This window comes from Diachasmimorpha longicaudata, chromosome 8 (assembly GCF_034640455.1).
Source record: "Diachasmimorpha longicaudata isolate KC_UGA_2023 chromosome 8, iyDiaLong2, whole genome shotgun sequence".
Taxonomy (NCBI): Eukaryota; Metazoa; Arthropoda; class Insecta; order Hymenoptera; family Braconidae; genus Diachasmimorpha; species Diachasmimorpha longicaudata.
The window spans coordinates 4,415,215-4,436,070 of NC_087232.1; the positions used below are offsets into that span (position 1 = coordinate 4,415,215).

The 20,856-nt window shown below is 42.6% G+C and overlaps 1 protein-coding gene across 1 annotated transcript in view; it reads right to left on the reverse strand.

Annotated features, from left to right (window-relative positions):
- Positions 1–7,323: 7,323 nt before the first annotated feature.
- The window catches only part of Msp300 (Muscle-specific protein 300 kDa), a 56,773-nt gene continuing 43,240 nt past the window's right edge, over positions 7,324–20,856 (reverse strand). The window contains exons 25-28 of the mRNA XM_064126108.1: positions 9,564–20,780; positions 8,844–8,954; positions 8,325–8,630; positions 7,324–8,244 (exon numbers count right to left, since the gene is read on the reverse strand). Of these exons, the coding sequence (XP_063982178.1) occupies positions 8,032–8,244; positions 8,325–8,630; positions 8,844–8,954; positions 9,564–20,780 (11,847 nt within the window). The 3' untranslated portion in view covers positions 7,324–8,031. The remainder of the gene's footprint in view (positions 8,245–8,324; positions 8,631–8,843; positions 8,955–9,563; positions 20,781–20,856) is intronic.

Here is a 20,856-nt window from a genome sequence, read left to right on the forward strand (position 1 = left end):
TCTCTCGAACATGACAGATAGCCTCTCAACATACAACTCAAGCTCTTCCTCGGTCTTCAGTACTCCGTGGAAGCCATCAATTGTTGTTCTCAGTTCATTGAGCTCCCGTTCGAGGAGACGAAGTTTCTCGTCCACTGGAGTATCCTCCGATGAAATTGTGTCGGCAATAGATTTTTGGATCGAGTTAATGCGATTCGCGATCAAGTGCCAGCGGTCCTGGAGCTCTCCCTGGAACTGACGCTGTACCATCTCATCGGCAAGAGGAATTATTCGGAGAGACTGCTCGAAACAGATATTTGATTCTGTTCGCATATTGTTGTGGACTTCGTATTGAGCTTTCAATTCCTGTTGAGTTTGGAGAAGATGTGAATTTCATGAAATTCAAGCAGAATTTTTGGGAGGGCGATATAGGGGTCGATTTAGAGGAGGAAGCAGAGATTATGGAAGAGATTGTTGATGCTTATGGAGCGGTTTCAGCCGGGAAATTTCGTAGCGGTGGTGCATGAACTACGATAATGACCATGCCTGTCGAAAAGGCAGTACTGGGGGGCTTTTTACTTCAGGAGGCCCAGGAGCCAAGAAAACGGAAAAAACATAAAAATGGTTTTTAAAATATTCCTGGAGCTCTAGAAAAATCGGAAATCGTCTCACGACTTGAATTGGGATTTCTAAACTAAGAATCAAAGATCATAACTTGTTAAAGAATCTTACGAATAAAATATTGTTCAATTCGTATGATTAGCAACTCATTCCATCGTAATCAATCTGACCGCTTTCGAATAAAACAATTCCTGACATTCGTTCTTCCGCGAGGATTCATTAAAGATGAAGAGATGAACACTTACCCAAAACTGACGCATTTGTCCCTCCCAGTGATCTTGAACAGATCCAAGCTCTCGTTCAGCGCGAGCCATCCAATTCTCAAGACGGTTGACTAATAACTCTCGAGTGCACCAGCTGTCTTTGAACGTCAGGAGATATCGCAAGGATGTATCCACATTATCCTGGAGTCTCGCAATGACGTCCAATGCTTCAGAATACCGATCGTCCGGATCCTCAATGGTTATTAGCTCTTCAAGTGCACTTGCGATGTTTACGAGCTGAATTAAACGAGCTTGATGGACTGCGATGTCTGACGAGAGTGTCTGAACAATTGAAATTTATTTAAATGAACTCTGAAATTAAGTTCTACGAATATACCTTGAATTACCTGATAAAGCGAGATGTACTGATCGTAATCAGATGACGTAACAGTACTCAAATCCGGGACCCTCTGATGAGCAACTCCCAGCCAGCCTCTCTCCTCCTTGACTCCCTGTTCCAGCGTCATCCACCGGGAGGCGGCCAGTGCCATCTGCTGTGCTTTAGATGCCGCTCTATCCAGCAGAGTATTAGCCCGGCTATGTAGTTCCTCATGCAGTTCCGCATGCTTCTCCCTGGTCTCAGGGTCGAGATTCCCCTCGAGACTTTCCAGAATCGCTCTGCAGTGATTTAAATTTACAAAGAACTTCCTGTGCTTCTGCATTTCCTCTCTCAGATGTTCCAAGCTGACTACCGAGATGGGGGCAGCCAGCAGATCCTCAGCCACGTCCGTGATCTGAGCGAATTCCTGGAGTGTCTGTTCGTATTCCTCAGCAAGTGCCAGCAGCTGTATAAGTCGTTCCCTCTCTAAATTGATCCCATTCTCAACATCCTGCGCAATATCATGAGCTTCGAACGTCTCTTCTGGGATAACTCTCCCCGGATGATCCTTGAGCATCTTTTTCGCAGCTGTCACGAGACTGCTAGTCTTCCAGAGATAAGCCCTGTTAGCAACTTCCAATCTATCCAGTTCCTGAAGCTTCCAGATAGTTGAAGTCCCGTCTTGGACCACCTGATCGAACTCCTCCTGATGCTCCTTCATTAATTTCAGAATGGTCGCTACTCCATTCAGGAATTCCTCCCATCTAGTCAGCTCAGAACTCGTCGACTGCTCTTCATCCATCGTGACGTGTTCAATGGCCTTCACCTGACGTCCCAACGCCTCCACACATTCTCTAATCCTCTCCCTCTCCTCCTGAGGTGAATCCAACTCGACTTCCCTTAGCATCTGATCCAAATATTGCAATGAATCATCGACGTAATGCACTTCGTCCTTCAATCCCTTGATCTTTTGTCTGTCCTCAGTCGTCGGTCCACCGGAGCTCTGTCTCCCCAAAAACACTCGATACTCAATTGTCTCCAACCACGTCGATATGCTCTCGATAATCGTCACAATCGTTTCTTCCACGACAATGATGTCCTGTCTCTCCACTGCTGTTTTGAGATCACACAGTTGGTGGTGAAGTTCTGATATTCGTTCATCACTAGATACTTCATCGGAAACTTTCTCGAGCGTCGCCATGTGAAGAATGTTAGACAGGAGACTGGTTTGTCTCGCGTTCTGAAGGTTATTCAATCGATCCAAAGTCATCCTCGTGATCTGCGTCCTTGTAGTGATCTGGGCAGGTCTAAAGGTGGATGTCTGCGTCGTTTCTGGAATTGGAGAGCGAGATTGGGATGGCTGCACAGCTAATTGCTCCTCCCAGGCAGTATCGTCCTTCCTCAGGACTGACTCCATGGGGGATAGAGGTTCCTCCGAAGTGTCCATTGGCTCCTCTGGTGTTTCGATGCTGATTGTCCTCGGTACAGTTTCCGTTCCCTTTATCTGCATCGTGGTAGTGATTCTGCTGCCGTCTGGACTGGTTCCTCTCAATGGGTCTTGTATCTGAAGCTGGTGGCCAGGCTCAGCTTCCAGCTGGACTTTCAATCCCATTTCTTTGGAGTGACCTTCATGCTTTTGATATTGCTCGATTTTTCTGACTCTCAGATCTGAGGAAACTCGTGCAACCGCCATGTTATCCTCTTCGGGTTCTGAATCATGCGAACCCTTCCGGGCAACGTCCGAGTATGATAGCTTCATCTCAGCTGTTTGAGAAAACGACGGCTGTCCGAATATCGATCCCAGGTCCTTCGCCTTCAGATCTTGATTGCCAATTTCTTCGCTTTTAGGTATTTTTGATTTCTTTTTTTTCTTCTTTATACGCTTTTGCGATTTGTCCTCGGTATCGATCTCCCTGGGTTCACTGAATTCATCGGTAATTGTGCTGTCGTGAGTAAAGTCGGTCGATTCACTCGGATAAGAGTCCGTGGTCATGCTGCCGAGATCGATTGTCGCTTGCACGTGAATCTCCAGGGATGTATCGGTGGAGTCTTTATCGGAGGTAACTGGGGTTGGTAACTTCTCCTGCTGTCTTTCCTCTTCAATTAATTTGGAATCCTCTTTTTTCACGTTGATTAGTTCCTCATCAGCGATGATTACGGGAAGCGGCGCCAGCGCTTCTTGCTCCTTTGGAGGAGTCAGAGAGGCCTCAACAGGTATCGGTGATACGGCTCTTTCAATCGTTGAATTCTCGATCTCAGGCATTGTTGAAGCTTCGGTGGAGTCGACCGTTGCCTGCTGTGAAACCGATATCTTCGAGGGTTCCTCAACACTCTCCCGTGGTTCTTCTTCAACTGTCTGAAGACTAATCTCTGCAGTGTCCGGCAGTATTTGAATGCTCTCCTCCTTCGTGGAAATCAACTCTCCTCTCTCGATTTGAATGAATGAATCTAATGTCTCTTTGGGCTCGGGACTCAGTGTCTGCACTTCCTCTTCAGCTGTAGTTACTTTAGTCTCGAAACTCGTCTGCGCACTGATGTTTATTTGCTCGGATGACTGGGCCTCTGGTTCCGGACTCGTTTGTATCACAGACTCGACCGTTGGCTCTGGACTCTTTGTTTGAACTTCGATTTCTTGGTGTGAGATGCGCGGTGTATCTTCTGGACTAGTTTGTGTTTCCATAGTTGCAACAACAATTGGTTCGATCAAGTTGCTTGGTAGCTCGGAGTATCGGGTTTCGGGTGCCTCGGGGGTCGTTTGCACGTTCACCTCAACCGTTACCGGTGTCTCGGGGTTGGAGGTTTGCACCGATGTATCTTCGAGGATTATTTTTGGAGAATACTCCAGAGGGGGAGGAGTTGTCTGTTGCTCCGCGTCGAGGGATTCCTTTTGGGGGATCTCCTCGGGTTTGGGAGATGCCTGAGACGTTTGGGTCTCGATTTCAACGGTGGAAATCTTCAAATCCTCCGTCGGGGATGTTTGGATGCCAGAAGTGTCAACGTCAATTGTCGTCTGCACTTCGATCTCTTCAGTGTCTTTTAAGATAGGAATTGTTGAGGGTCCTTCCTCTATGGCTATTGGACTCGTCTGGACACTTCCCTCTTCCCTAGACGTTTGTTCAGGTAGCGTCGTCTGCACGGAACGTTCTTCCTTATCTGGAGATCTCACTGGTGGTTCGGTGGTTTGAATCCCGGAATCCAAAACCGGTGTTGGAGATGTCTGTATTTCGGTGTGGACTTCTTCCTTTTGGATATTTTCGGGATGTGTTGATGATAACGCTGAGGATCCAGGGATGTCTTCAGGTTCCACCGAAGCATCTTTGGTTTCACAAACTGTCTGGGTATCGACTTCAATCACCGAAGAAATAATTTTGAATTCTTTTTCTTCTTCACCATCAGCTTTCATTTCTTTCCCCATTGGCCTCTTCCTCTTCTTCTTCTTTTTACTCAGATCGACGTCGTGAGTCAGTGACACTTCCTCGACAGTCGTCCCGCCCTCCGGCTCGTAACCAAACTCACAAGTTCCTTCCTGGTGACTAGATAACGTTAAAGATGTTTCAGCTAGTTCCAGGACGTCAGGCTGTGGTTGTTCACTAGGTTGCCTAGGTGATTCCGATAATGATAGGTTTATATCCGTGGATTCGGCTATTGTTGTCGCGATCGAAGTATCAGACTCCCCAGAGACTTTCTCTGGGGAATCCGGGTCTTTACGTTTTTTCTTTTTTCTATTTTTCCTACTGACTGTTGTCTCTGCTTCACTGTTGTCCATGGGATCGACGGTAGGTTCGATTTTGTGAGTGGTACTCTGTGGAATTTGGGATAGAGTTTCGGTCTCTGGGAGTTCCATTTTTATTTCTTCATGCGTGATGAGATAACATTCATCTTCCGGACGTTCGGCTGCAGTTTGCACGGATACCGATGCGTCAGGGGTTTCCGATTTTTGTTTTATCGATAGGGAAATTTCAACTTTTTCAACGACTGATTTTTCTGTGTGCTGAGGTACCTCAGGAATGTCAGGAGTTTTATCCTCGGCTGGTAATTCAATCATAACGTTTTCTTTGACAATTTGATATACATCATCAACTGGTCGATGGGATTCCGTGACAACAGCAACTGTTGCAGGACTTCCCTCCTGATTTTTACGAATCGACAACGAAATTTCCACTTTATCTCCTGATTTTTCGGTTGAGGGGATTTCAGATTGCCGCTGTACTTGTAGATGTTGTTGCTGATCGTCATTTGTGACTTTGAACTCATCCTCTGGGACAATTAAACCGATCACATCAACAGATTCTACGGTGAGGCTACTCTCAGGGTGCTTAGCTACATCTACCGTGCCTGTCTCTACTTCGATACCAGGTGTTTCGATCTTTACTGGTGCATCGACTGACTTACAAGTAGACTCTGGCTGTTGCTCATCGTGAGGGGCATCCGGCTGGGGTTGATCGAGTACCTCGGGTTGTTCTGTGACCTCAGGGCTCTGCAAAACAGCGGAGCGTTCAGAATCGATCAAGGATTGGGTCAAGAGTCCTATTGGGGAGGATTTTGTTACCTCAAGCAATTTTGGGTCTTCGTTAATGGGCTTTGATTCTTCTGTGACCATTTCTTGCTCTTGAATATCTATTTTTATTTCTTCCTCCTCCGGAGGACTAGGAATTACTGTTTGTTCTTCTTTTGTCTCAATTTCGTCTATTGCTTCGTCTTCCAACGATTTCAAATGTTCTGCTCCTGATGTTTCAATCAATTGTTCCTCCATCTCTTCAACTCCAACTGTTTCCACTTCTTCCACTTTTTCACCTGTCCCTTCAGATAATCCAGAAGCGAAGGGTCCAAAGAATGGTCCTTTCAGAGGACTAGCAGGTGCATCTATTTGGATAGTCCTCGCCTCCTCCTGTTTCACAACATTGATACTAATGTGCGGAATATCCTGATCATCGATCTCCACCTCTTCAGGCTCCTCAATCACCTCCTCAGAAGTCGTCTCTTTCCCGTCAATAATCGTCACCTTCCGAATAATCCTTCTCGTCTTCTTGATCACTCTTCTCGTCACCTGTTGCACCACTGCGTGAACAGTTGACGTTTTCGTCTCGTATTCTCCACCTGTCGAGACCACACTCTCATCAACAACCTCTTCTGGTTTTAAGTCTTCCAACTCTCCTTGAACAATAGTATGTGTGTAGCGAGGTTCTCCCTCGAATTCTTCAACTTTAACATCGCCAGGTGCTCCTGTCATGACCCTTCCTCCATAAATCTGTTTCGTCGAGACTTCCACGCTACCATCTGGTCTTGTTCTACTCAGGGTGATCTGCTGCCCACGCATAGTGGCTTCTGAGGCGGTTTTCACTGTCGGAACATCTCCGAAAGCAGTGGAGACCTGTGCGACTTGGTGTTGAGTCATTTGGCTTGTCACTACAGTTCTTTTCAACTTTCTCACGATTATTCTTCTCGTGCCGTCAGCATCCACTACTACCTCAGTCGTGACATCATCAGGTTCAACCACAACGGTTTCAAACGCCTGAGGTGCGGCATGGTGAATGTTCAATTCAGAAGATGCTGATTGTTGGAGTTTAGCATCTTGGTACCGCATGTCTACGACGATATCCTCTGTTTTTGTCGCGCTCTCCTCTGACGTCGAGGGAATGTTTTTAGTGGCGATTTCCAGGACATCGTGGGTATCGTCTGCTGTCTTTCGGACTTTGATGATCTCCTGGAATTTGGGTTCGAGACAGACCTGAGTTGGAATTGGCTCTCCTTGGAGTGTAGGTGGGTCTAGGATCAGGGAGGTTGAGGTTTGCTTGGTGAGGCAGGCTGGTGCTTGGCCGGTCAGGCTTTGTCCAGTTTGGAGGGAAACGTCTGCCCAGGAGAGGGAATCCTCAGCTGAGTGAATTGATGGAATCTGATCTATCGTTGATACGTCATACTCGAGAGGTTCGTCCTCCAATTCCTGGAAAAATCAAGGGTTTTAGGGAGTTTTGGGAGTACTCTGAGAGGAAAGTGATGATATGGAATGAGCGAGATTTATTGCATGAAGGAAGCATTGTGGAATTTTCAGGGGAAATTTGTCTACATTTTAATGATTTTTTTGTTTTATTCGTTCATTCACAATAAAAAAAATCTAAACAGTTTTTTGGATACTAGTTTTAGAGGTTTTGCAAAATTATGCTCAGGAAAGTGTTGTTAGATAATTAATTATACATTCGATGAATTAGATGATAAACTCATAAGTGTTTAAATTGTATTTCATTAGGCCTGATGGCGATGAGCTAAGTGATAACAAAAAATTAGCTACTCAGTAATGAATAAATAAAATTGGGATGAACGGTAATATTTTAATAATAAACAAATTACAATAACTGTAAACAATCCTAGTTACATGCAAGAAATCTACATTTAATTTCTACACCTTAGACTAAACCACTACATTTAGATACGTGAGAATTATATTCAACGAAGAAAAGAAGTATGTAATTTGAAGATTAAATAAAATTACACTACGAGAAAAACATTAATACAAAGGACTAGAAAAATTGAAGAAAATGTGAATTACCCATGAGGAGAAGAGCAAATTACGTATTCACAAATAAGGTAAGCTAATAGTGATACCTAATAGAAATGAATGTACACCATTTACCACAAAGGATTATGAAAAAAGAATTAACCGATATTAAGCAGAAGATGTATGAAGAATTAACTGAAATATTGTCACAAAAGTGGTGCAAAAAAACCCTGATATTTTAAGAGCAAAACAAAATCTGAGAACTCTACAGAGTATCTTACATGAGCAAGATACTAGAAAGTTATTTTCTCTTTCATTTTCCTTCATCTTTAACAAGAACAAGTGATGATGAATATCTAAGCGTGTCCCATAACCGATGTGCGATGAGTAATGAACAGTGCGTAAGCCCCAGTGATCTTGTAAGTCTCGTGTACCTGCTGCTTTTCAAATATTTTTGTCTTCATCTCCATTAGTGCATCCTTCAGTCCTCTTGCTAATGCATTGACCTCGGGTAGAGCCTCCAACTTGGAAACTCGATCTGCTTTGGTCTCTAACTCGTTCTGCAGGGCCTGAGGTCATTATAAAAACTCATTTGATTGTTGCAATTAAATGTGTCGATTAACGACGACAGATCAGAGAGGAATTTCACCTTGTACGACTCAGTAGTGTGTTGCTGACTAAACGACATGATTAAGGCCCTCAACCACAATTCAGTCTCCTCGAGGAATTGTCTGTACTGGACGACTTCTTGCTCTCGTCGTTCTTGATCTTCTTGTGCTTTCTCCAGGGTGATTCGTCCTTGCTCTACCTGGGACAGGAGAGCTACAATTCTCGTACGAATTCCAGCGAGCAAAGCTGCTAGTTCTTGAGTGTCCGCACTGGGAGAAATTTTACTGAGTTTTTCCTGAAGTTTGGTGCCTGCTTGGTCGTGCATTTGAAGGTTGCTTTGAATTATCTGCGAATATTTTTTGTTATGAAGACTAGCATTTGCGTTTATCACACCAATTTTACTCTATATAATTTAATTTCCGGTTCTAGTCTAAAATCACCAAAATGGAAAATCCCGCAATTTTCCGGTAAAAATATTCTATTATCTGAAGAATTAATTTTTTAGTAGTTATCACTGAGCCAAATAATTAATAAAAATTTTTTAAGTCGGTAGTCTTACCGTTAGCGTTACCAGCATTGTCTGTAAACTCTCCTTCGGTAAATCACCGAGAGCCTCTTCTAGTCTGTTAACAGCCACTCTAAGATCATGAATATCACCCTCCAGTGATTCCTGTAAACCATAAAAAACCATTAAGATCGACTAAAAATTGTATTGACGATCAACGAAATTCCATCAAGAAAATCAATGACGTGCATGTCACAAAAAAATTCCTGTACAAGTCCAGGCGACGGATTAATAGCTATATGGATTAGGCTCGAGGCAACAAATATTTTTTTTCACGAACAAAACCTGCGAAAAACACAAAATAATATCAACAATGAGATGTTTAATTGTTTGACAATGATTGTGACCTATCAGCGTCCAGTGTGTCTTCACTCGCGTCTTCCGGATTCATTTAATTGAATACAACGCAGTGGAATTAATTGAACAATATGTTAGGTATGACATATGGACGCGGATAGGTCTTGCACAGGTAAGATATGCTGTTAATGAACGGATCATGCGGGCCAATTAATCCACCCAATGATGAATTAATCCACAGGAAAGCGGAGACCTAATATCGAGCATATACAGGCTCATGACGGATCAATGGTTGTGTAGTAATGAATAAGTATAAATATGAAAAAAAAACCATGACAGATGAAGCCTAGGAAATTCCAAAATGAAAACAAAAATACGTCAAATTAATGCAACAAGACCGAGCACTTGCGGTCGCACCTTGAACCCAAGAATTCCATTAGCCACGTTTTCCATCACCTCCTCCTCGATATGATCAGTTGACAGCTCCATTGATTCTCCAGATTCTCTACCTAAATGTGTGGACTGTGGAGGGGTAATATCGGAATGGGATAGCATAGATTCAGAAAGAAGAGATACAGAAGCAATGTAATAGGAGGTTTCGTGATAGTTATCGACGCGTTTGGTTCTGTCATTTTGATATTGATTACGTGGATCCACCCGTGTGTTGTCGGTATCGATAGCTAAATAGGTGCTGTAGTCGTTCCAGCTACACATGCCACCCGGTAAATCCGCGACGAGTCTTTCGGTAAATGGTAATGCTGATGTGGCGCAAGTGTTAGTTGTGTCTTTGGGTCCGCCACCATTACCCGAATCCCCGTGAGAATCGTCATTGTTATTATCGCGATTTGATTTATCAATTGGTTCTGAGACCTTTTGCTTTGATTTTGAAGCGAGTGCCTCGAAGAACTCTCTTTCTGCTGTGTGGTACTGGTGTTTGTTGTACCAAAAGCTGTCCATGGCCATTGATTCCAATAGGTTCGATGATTTTGGGGGCTCTTCTCCTTCTCTCGTTGTTTCCTCGATTTCGTCGTCATTAATTTCGATGATATCGATAATTTTTGGGGACTTTGCCTCTTTTGGAGTATGACTGATCACTACAATGTCATCCTCATCGATGTAAAACTGAACTTTATCGGAGGAAGTCTCGCAAACTTCGATTGGGGTCATGTCAGACTGGGATTGAAGGTCTGAAGAGGCTTTCGCTTTTGGTAGCGGACATTTTGGAGGAGTCTGTAGGGAGACCGGTGGAATTATCACCATGTCCTCGAATGCTTCAGGATCATTATGGATTAGACAGAAGCCGGCGGCTTTAATATCCTCAGGAGTTGGGGGTTCAACAGGCCCGAATAGCTCCGGTTTCGGGGAAGTTGATTCTGATTTGGGCTCTAGCTTGACTTTAATCATTTTTTGCGGAGATTTTTCGACTGACTCTGGTAAAGTGATGATCTGTTGTTCGATCTTCAGTTGAGCAGGTTCACCTGCTTGTTCATTCAGTGGGGTTTGTTCAGTTTTCACGGTAGATTCAGTGCTGACTGTCTGCGGCTCTGACTTTATCAAAGTTGGCTCTGTGTTTGTCGGAGGGTCCGGTTTTTCAGTTTTTATAGGAATATCTAGAGCAGGATCACGTATTTCTTGCAATTTTGGGGCATCTTGCTCTGGAACTACATGGAGATTATCTCCTTGCTGAGAAGACTCGTTCTTTTTGGCAGGAACTTCGATCATCTGTCCTTTTTTAGAGATTTCTTTCTCTGCAACTTGCGAGGTATTGATTTCGCCAACCGGTTCTTCAGCAGATTGAGGAGTTATTTCCTCAGTAGTTTGAATTTGGTGATGCTGGTCATCTCTGCTACGAGTTTCGTCTGGTTTAGTGTCATTAGATTTGACTGGCCTCTTCTTAGATTTATTCTTCTTGGATTTGTTGTTTCCACATTGACTCGAATTATCAACTTTGTCCTTCGAAGTTTGTGCATCTGTAGTAATGACAGCGCTGGACACCTGCTCAGAAATATGCTCTTGCTCTTTAGAAATTTTCAGAGAAGAATTGTCTATTTCTATTACAGTAGCAGGCTTTGATTCAAATTTGTTTTTCTTCTTCGAGCTGCTCTTCTCCAGGTGATCTTGTGGCACAATTGTGGGTTGGACTGCAACTGCTATCTCCTCCTTGTGTTCATTTTCATTCTTCCTTTCTGATTCTTGAAGACATGTCTCAGATGAAATGTCTACAGTAGTTGGTGCAGACATAACCGTTTCAGATTTGTCAGATTTTTTATCTTTCTTTTTATTCTTCTTGTTCGCAGAGTGGGACTCTTCTTTTTGCTGCATGTTCTGTTCCGGTATTTCCTCCATCGTTTCCACCGTTTTCAGGATTGGAAGAGGGGGTTCAATCTTTGTTTCAAGTGTTTCAGTTTTAGGTTCAGGTTTGGATTTTTTGGATTTCTTCTTCTTTGATTTTGTGATACTGCCGGATTCTTCTACAACAGTTTTTTCTTCGACTAGTTCCAGAATCGCAGCAGATTTTTCTTCTTGACTGTCCTTCAGGGGCTGCGGATCGGGCTTCTCCTGCGGTACAATTGGTTGACATTTCATTTCATCAATAGTTGTTGAGGTAAATTGCTCTCCTGTGGCTGATTTCTTCCCCTTCTGCTTTTTATTCTTATTCTTCCCGTGGGATAACTGTACTGCTTCCTGGAGTTTCGCATCTTCCACTGGTTTCGGAACTATCTCCGCAACTTTATTAACATCTGGCTTAGTTTTCTCATTCTTCTTTTCTACCTCTTTTGGTTTTTCAATTTTATCTTGAGGTGTTGAAGGTTTTCCCTTACCCTTCTTATTCTTATTCTTCTGGGAAGCTTCAGAATCATTAGAGCTCTCTGTATCCGGCGTCACAGTGAGTATATTTACTCCAGTTACTTCTTTTGTCTCTAATGCTTCAGGGTTGACATCGCTCGATTCGGTATGTTCTCGTGTCTGTGATGAGCCTTCACGTCTAGCACTCCTCGAACGGGATCTCGATCGGCGTGATCGCAACTCTCGACGGTTCACGAACTCCATGAACCCTTGATCGTCCACAGTGACCACGTTCTCTATCGGTTCAGGTGCAACCACCTCTTCAACGACTATCTGAGGCGCCGATTCCAAGGTTATTTGTGGTTTTTTAGCAGTAGAAATTTCTGGGACGTCTTGCGGGACTTTCATCTGATTTTTCGCAACAATCGAAGCCCAAGAGTCATCGTGTTCATCCGTGAGGTGAACAGTTAGATCAGTTTGACGATGATCTAGAGACTTGTCGACCTCAACCTCGTCAGCCCAAGAGGTACATGTCTCGGAAGGAATTGTTGGAGCGTCAATGATGTCAATTGGATGAGATGGCTTCTGATCTTCGGTTGCAGTGATTTCCTCCTGCAATTCAGACACTTCACGAGGAGTTTCTTCCAATCCGCGAGGATGGAGGGGTTCTGGTTTCACGACCTCAATATCTGTTCTTTGATGCTCGATAGGTTGAGGTGAAGAAGTCTCCGATTTGCCTACCACTTCAGCGAAAGATTTATCCCAAGTATGTGAGATTTCTTGCTCTGATGGAGTAGGACTTGATTTTTCAACAGACGTTTCTTCGGGAATTTCAGCGGGTTTTTGAGATTCTGGCTTTATGTCTTTCCTCTTTATCTTCTTCGTCTTTCGGCGCGTGACCGCAGCGGGTTGAGCCACAAGGGAATCTGGAGGATTAATGGCTGAATCAGTGATGGAAGGTGCGGGTGAAGCTTCCAACTGAGCTGGGGGTTTTACTTCAATATCTGCCGGTAATGGGGAACTTCCAAGTTCCTGGTCTATAAATTCTGTCGTTTTTGTACTGACAATCGAAGCCCAAGATTTTCCATTGGAATTGACTGGAGCTTCAATTTCTTCTGGTCTTTCAGACACACATGACACAATTGTTGTTTCGGTGATTTTTGTTATCTTTTCGTCGGACATTTGGTGGATATTTTCAACTGGTTTTTTGGATTTTTGTTTTTGTTTAGATTTTTCCGAAGATACTGAAGATAATTTACATTCCGACTCCTCAATCGGTTTTTCCAGCTCGGGTAGGATTACTGGGATTCCAGCAGATTTTTCTGCAGCAAGATTTTCTTTTTCTTGAGGCACTAGGTCACGTTGCCCTGGCATTTGTTCAACTGATTTTTGACTCTGCTTTCTCTCTGATTTTTTAAGTTTTTTCTTTGACTTGTCAGCAGAAGATTCTAATGACTTAACAAGAGACGGTGAAGGTGTCGTCGAAATATCCTCAGCAACATTGACTTTTTCTTCAGATTGCTTGGACTCGCTGGACTTCTGAAGCTCTTGGTTCGCCGCATCAAGTACTTCATCCTTCAGTTGTTGGACAACTTCCATTGATTTCGCCTCAATTACTGTTGTGGCCAGTTCTGGTAGAATTTCAATACCTGGTTTTTTAATTTCCTCCGCAGCTTTTTGGGAGGTCTCCACAAGCTTCTCTGAGAATTTTCTTGTTTCTTTTCTTCCTGATTCGTTATCTTTAACAGTAGATCCATCAACTCCAATTTTAATTGCTGGGGTTTCAGATATATTTTTTTCTTGCGACTTTTCAGGTGGAATCACCTGTTCCACAGTTGGTTTCAATGATGTGATGTCCAGTGACGTTTCCGGTTTTGCATCCGATATTTTCTTTGAAGCCTCTGCAGATGTAGTAACGGTTTTCTTCGACTTTTTATCTTGCTTTTTCTTTTCTTTGGGTTTGTCAGGAACCGGAATCGTTTCGGACTTTTCAATGCCAACCGCAACAGATGTTTTAATGGTGGATTTATCTTGCTCAAGTGTTTCCTTTGGAGACTCTTTCAATTTTTCTGTTTGTTCCGTGGATTTTTCTTTATTAGGACCTGGACTATTTGCAATAGATCCTTCTTTTAGCAGTTTTTCACCCGTTTCAGATTGTGAGAGCTGTTCGACTATCTTCCCGAAGGATCGTTCAACGTCGTCCGATGATTTAGACGAAGGCACAGAGGGCTGCGGTGCTGCTATTTCATCTTCAGATTTTACATTTTCTGGAGATAGTGGGATATCATCGAAATCATCATCTTCAATTACCATTGGTCCATCCAATATGCTCATCCAATCATCAGCAGCGACAAGATGAACTCCCTTTGATTCCTCTTGTTTGATTACGAGTTTAGATTTTTCATTTTCTGGAATCTCTTGCTTAATTGTTGCAGTTTCTGACTTTCTCTCCGGAGATTCGATTTTTCTTTCAACCTCAACAGACTTTGGTTTTTCTGAAGGAAGCACAGGAGATTCCCCAGTTATTTCCTGTACGGTTAAGGTTGATAATTGTGTGATCTCAACACCTTGTTTTTCTGATTTTTTTGTATCTAAAATTGGAGCTTCCAATGGTTGTTCTAGCAAAACTGGAGGTTTTTCTTGAGGTGCCAATGTTATCAGCGGTTCTTGAAGAATTTCTGAACTCTTTTCTGGTCGTTTACGCTCAGGTTCTTCTATCTTCATTTTCGATTCTTGAACAATTCTCTCTAAACTACTGCATTCTGTTCCATCTGTTGACAAAAGCGGAACTTGGGGTTCTTGGACGACTCGAATTACTTTGAAGTGTTGGTGAAAGTGACTCTCTGCCTCCGAATATTGATGATAGTGGATCCAATAGGGCTTCAGGAATGGATCAGATATCAGATTACTGGCCAAGTCTATGGGTGACATGTTTTCGACGTCAATTTTCTTAGTATTAGGTTTTTTCGATAATTTTTCGGGTTCAGCTTTTTTCGACTTTTTGATGGGAGAAGAGATGGAGTCATCAGCAGGCGATGCATTTTCTTTTGAGAGTTTTACTGGTTCTACGACTGTACTATCCAGTAATTCCGCAGATGTCCCTTTTTCTATCACTAATTGCTTCTGCTCTTCGGCAATCAATGTCCCAGATGAATCAACTTTTTTCGGGGGAGATATAGGCTCCATAATCCTCACGATTTCTTCATCTTCAGCATAGCATTCCGTTTTTTCTATTTCAGTAGGTTTTTGATCTTCTCGTGTAGCAATTGTAGGGTCAACACTTTTTCCATCTTGTGAGCCTATTTGCATGGAGGAACAGCTCCTGGATTTCGATTTACTTTTCTTTCTATCTTGGACACTTCCAAATAACGGTGAATCGTTGCCCTCAATCTGAAATTCTGGTTTGCCTTGAGTTTGATCTAGCTTGCTTAGATCGGATTTTTTCTGCTTTTCAACAGTCGCCAGTTTGTCAGGCACTAGAGGAGATACGCCACTAGAAACCTGGGAGAGGGAAACTTCAGATTTTTCACTCTCCCGAGGAGATGTTTCAGGTTCTACCGGAGAAGTCATCTGCTGAACAATCGCTTGAGGTTGTGGTTTGACCATAGCATAAGTTGTTGTGAGCGAAGCTTCAACACTTGCTGGTCTCAACTCTACCAGTTCTTCAAACTTAGTAGAAAGAGAAACATTTTCCAGTATTTTTACGTTGGGAGAAAGAATCTCTTCAGTTCCTGTGTTTGTTGTTTTCACGGTTGTCATTGTGGTCTCAATGATCACTGCTTTATCCACTTGCGGTTTTGTTGTCGTGTCGTTATCATCTTTAACATGAGATACTTTCGACTCATCTTTTCCTTTGGCGGATATATCTGAGACAGTTGATGTCACAGCCTTAGAAACTGTTTTCTTGGGCTCACCCTTGCCTTTAATCTCTGTGTGTTCCTTTGACTCTACAACGATCATTGGTGCAATTTGCTCAACTACTATTTTTTCTTTACTCTGTTTTTTTGATTTCAGCACTTGTTTTGGTTTCTCTTTCTGAATTACTAATTCAGATGTCGCGGGTTGAGCATGTCTTGATTCTTCAGAAATGAAGATTGAACTTTGTTCTTTCAATTCTGCAGAATTACTAACAGCTTTCACTCCTTCATGAGCATCGCTTATACCTTGACCATCAGATGGATTCTCTGGCTTTGTGCAAACAACTTCTTGTAGTGAGACAGTTATTTGTGAATTTTTAACTTCCGCGGGAGATTCATTTGACTTTGTCTCTTCAGGTTTAATTTCCAAAGGTATTAGACTTTGTTTTTCTAGAGATATATTCTCTTCATGAAGAGTGAGTGCTGGTTGATCTTCATGTTTTGGCCCGAGGACTTCCAGTGGTTTTACCTTTATTTCGGGTACTGCATTATCTTCTGATTTAGGAAGGGTTTTCGCTTCAGGTATGATCACTTTTTCTTCAATGTCAATCGCATGCTGCTCTTTGGATTTAGTTGAAGGCAACATTTCAGATTTCGTTGATGATTTGTCGTCAATTTTCATCTCATGTTTTTTCTCTTCTCCTGGCAGGGGTTTTTCTAACTCTTTCGAGATTTCATCTTTTTCTATTGACTGTTGGAGTTTTGCATCAACCTTTTTGTCAGGACTGAGCTCAGTTTTGTTTGAACCTTTCTCAGATTTCACTCCGGGTTTGGGTTGTGATTTTTCTTCTGGTTTTGCTGGAGACTTCTTTTTTGGTTTGGATTTCTGGCCTGATTTTACTGCTGATATTGGTGCCGACTTCTCATCCGATTTTATTCCGGATTCCTCCTCCGGTTTTGGACTGGGGTTCACCTCTAATTTTGGATTCTCAGTGGTTGCTGTCTCCACTTTTTCCTCAGGTATTATTTCAACTACTTGGGGTTTTACTTCCACCTTCAATTCAAGTTTCTCCGATAATGTTGTTTCCATTTTCTCTTCTGACTTTAATATTTCATCGACCGAAGGTTTCTCTTGAAGTTTTTGCTTGGGCTTCTTGTCAGATTTAGTTTTTATTTGAGACTTATCAATTGAAGTTGTTTGAGATTTGTCAGATAATTCCACACAAAATTCCTGTTCTAATTTTTGAACGGGTTTCGACTGTACATCCTCTTCAGATTTTATATCCATTTTTACCTCAGATATGGTTAGAGTCATTTCTTCTGATTTCTTACTGGCTGTCTCATCCACTTTTGGTGCCTCTTGTACTTCTAACGGTGTTTTCAGCTCTGATTTAATTTCAACCTTTTCTGATTTTGAAGTATCACCGATTGTAGGTTTCTCTTGGTTTTTATGTTGTCGTTTCTTTCCAGATTTGGATTTCGGCTGCGATTTTTCAGTCAATTCCATAGAGGGTTTTCCATCTGATTTTTGAATGAGTTCCACGTGTAATTGCGACTTCTCATCGAATGTAATTTCCTCTTTCTTCTCAGGATTCGGTAAAGCCTTTTCGTCAAATTCTTGAGAGGATGCCTCCTCTGCCTTGGGCTTCTGTTCTATCTCCAATTGAAGTTTTTCCTCCGATTTAAATTTGCCTTTCTCTTCTGATTTCAAAACTTCGGCGACTTTAGGGCTCTCCTGAAGTTTTCCCTGAGATTTCTGTCCAGTTTTAGTTTTTCTTTGAGAACTACTTTGGGATTTATCTACCGATGTTAGTTGAGGTTTCTTATCTGATTCCATTGACATTTCCGTCTTTGACTTCACAGTTTTTTCCTCTTTCAAATGCGAGCTTTCATCAGACTTTATTGTCAGTGTTTCTTCAAGAATTATCTGACTTGTTTCTGTGAATGTTTTCGGAGTTGCATCATCCACCTTTGGATTTTCTTCAGGTTGGAATTGCATTTTTTCTTGCGATACGACTTCAACATTCGTTTTTAATTGTGTTCGTTTTTCAGGTGTAGGTTCCTTTTGGGATTTTTGTTGCATTTTGGCTTCCTGTTTGGTTATCTTCTGAGATTTACCTTGTGATTTCTCTTGAGGTTTCTCATTGTCTGTTGCTACAGATTTTCCGTCGGATTTCGAGTTCAAATCTACTTTGGCTTCAGATTTCACCTCGATTTCTCTGTCTGAATTCTTCTCGGATTTCAATTCACATACTTTTTCTGATTTTGTTTCCAGTTTTTCATCAGATTTTATCTCAGCTATAACTTTCTCTCCAGATTTTACATTTAATTTGTCTTCAGATTGAGGATGAATTTTGTTCTCTGATTTCTTCTTCTGTTGGGACTTAGTGCGAGACTTCTCTCCAGTTTTCACTTCTGATTTTTCTTCAGATGTTTTGATGGTCTCTTCGACTTTGGCTGGTAATTTCTCTTCTGACTGTGGTTTCTCGTCCAACTTCCCTTCAGCTTTCTCTTCAGCCTTTCCATTCAATTTTTTGTCTGCTTTCTTTTTTTTACCATCAGATTTTTTGTCAACCTTGCATTTGTTATCAGCATTAGCCTCAAAGTTTTCACTGAGTTCTGTTGTCTTTGAGGAGTCAGTTTGTGATGGTTTTGTCATTTCACTCTTCACTTCTGCTTCTGATTTTATCAGCGATTCCTCTCCTGATTTAGCCTCCGATTTCTCTTCAGATTTCCTATCAACAATTTTCTCTTGATGGGATCCTTTTCCTTTACTTTTCGATTTACCTTTGAAGGCTTCTTGCACTTCTGGCTCCTTGACCTTTACTGAGTCTCCATCAGCTTTGATCACCATACTCTTTTCAGATTTTCTCTTCGGCTGTGACACAACTTCATCTTTTTCCGCAGTTTTCCCTGTTATACTTCCTGTCTGAGGCTTTCCTTCCAGAATTTTCTGATCCCTCTCACCTTGTCCTCTAACCTTCTTATCCATTATTTCAATTTCCTTCAGAGCCTTATCAATCTCGTCATCGTGAGATTTCTTATCAGTTCTCTTCTTCTTTTGTTTGCGTTTCTTCTGAGTTGGAAGTTCACATGATTCCCCCTGTTCCTCCTTCAGTTCCGTCTTCACATCCTCCTGGATTTCCTGAACCTTAACAGCGGGTTTGGATTTCTCGATGTTCTCTATTAACTTTTCGTCCGGGACTACTTTATGAGCCTTTTTGTCTTCTGATCTCTCGGATCTTTCTCGCTGTTTCTTTGATTTTTTCTCCTTTGGAATCGGCTCCGCTCGTACCGGAGATTTCTCCGGAGCTTTTTTCCTTGAATCTTTCTTCTTAATTGTATCCCAGTTTTTATCGGACTTTTTCGCTGATCCAGCATTCTCTTCCAAGACATTGGACAGTTTATTAGCTCCTCTATTGAGCTTCGCTTCAAGTGGTGTAACTTCATGAGGAGAGTGCGAACGTCTACCTGCGTCTATTCCTTCACTTTGTGGTGGAATGACGACAGCAGGTAAACCCGTGGATAAAATTTTCGCGTATGATATGGACGGCCCTCTCGTATCACTCTGTTCTACATCCACATTAACTGGCTTATGAATGCTTTCCTTAGTTTCTTCAGCTATTTCCTCTCTGTGTTCAACAACTTCACTCGGTTTCGAAACTTCAATGATTTTTGGGGCGACCACAGGACTCTGAACTTCAGGTATTTTCGATTCTGGACGAATTTTGGGGGCTTGTAGGGGAATTGGTGAATCATGATAGCGAATTTCGGGGTCTGGGCACTGCTGAAGTGACACTTGTTGATATACTCCTGTAGCTAAATAACCCTGAGAGGACATGTAACGGTCATCACTGTATCCCATGTGGGTTTCGTATGGGTTCAGCTGCATCTCCATCGCAGCGACTTGTTGATGTCCTTGAGGATACACATACGAGCCCACTGGATATCCTCCCAATCCTGCGTTAATGAAACCCACTAATTCCGGCATAGGATGCATGTAGCTGTACACCTCTGTCCGGGGAGGCTGCGGAATTGTTTCGTATCCTGTATTTAGTACTTGGTAGTCTTCCATGGAACTTTCAGTCCAGGATTCCGTAATCACCGATGGTGAACATGCTTGAACTTGCTCAGGAATCTGGCTGATTTCATGATAAGAAATTTCAACATCTCTTCCAGGTTGAGGATGTTCCTGGCGTGCAGACAGGCCGCGTCCTACATCTGCAGTTTTGATTATTTGAGGTCGAGCATCTGTGATATCTGGTTTACTTCCAGCTGATAATTTCGTCATAGTTGAATCTTGCTCGACAGCAACAGCTGTAAACGGCTCCTGGGCATTGCCCCTTAGAATTTCAGCGTATGATGTGGAACCCGGAATCCATATGGGACTTGGAGATCTTCCCCTAGGCGACTCCCTTGGAGCCAGAGCCCCTGATTCTGAGGACTGCGTCCTATGTGAATAATGTTGTTGTGCTGGAGCTTCATCAACAGTCACCTGAATTTGAACACCTGGAGATTTGGGTTGTTCCATTTTTCTGGTGGGAGATCTTCCACGACGTGCTGATTGCTGAGGTGTTGCTTTGGTTTTCTTAGAAGATTCTTTTGATACATCACGTCTCCCTAATTTCTCGGCTTTCCCTTGAGACTTGGGATGAACTGTTTTCTCTTGTCGTGGCTCATCATGAGATTTTGGGGGGAGTCTCGTTTGTGGACGAATTCCAACAGGACGGTGGATTTTATGGGTAGTTGTTGCATCGAGGGATATATCTTGTGGACATTTGTGGGGACTGGCATTCCTAGAAGTATTTCTAGAAGTATTTCTAGATGTGGGACTTGATCTACCGGCCGCAATGTCAGCGTATGAAATAAGACCAATAATTTTAATTGGACTCTGGTCACCGGATGGCGAATAGAACGGATCCAGGGTGTGAATTTCATCCATCACTGCTCTCGATCGTTGACTCCAATCGTCGATTTGCGTCTGTAAGGCCTGTACGCGACACAGCGCAACAGCCAAAGAACATCGATAACATGAATGTCAGATTGTTTTTTTTTTGCAAAATTTT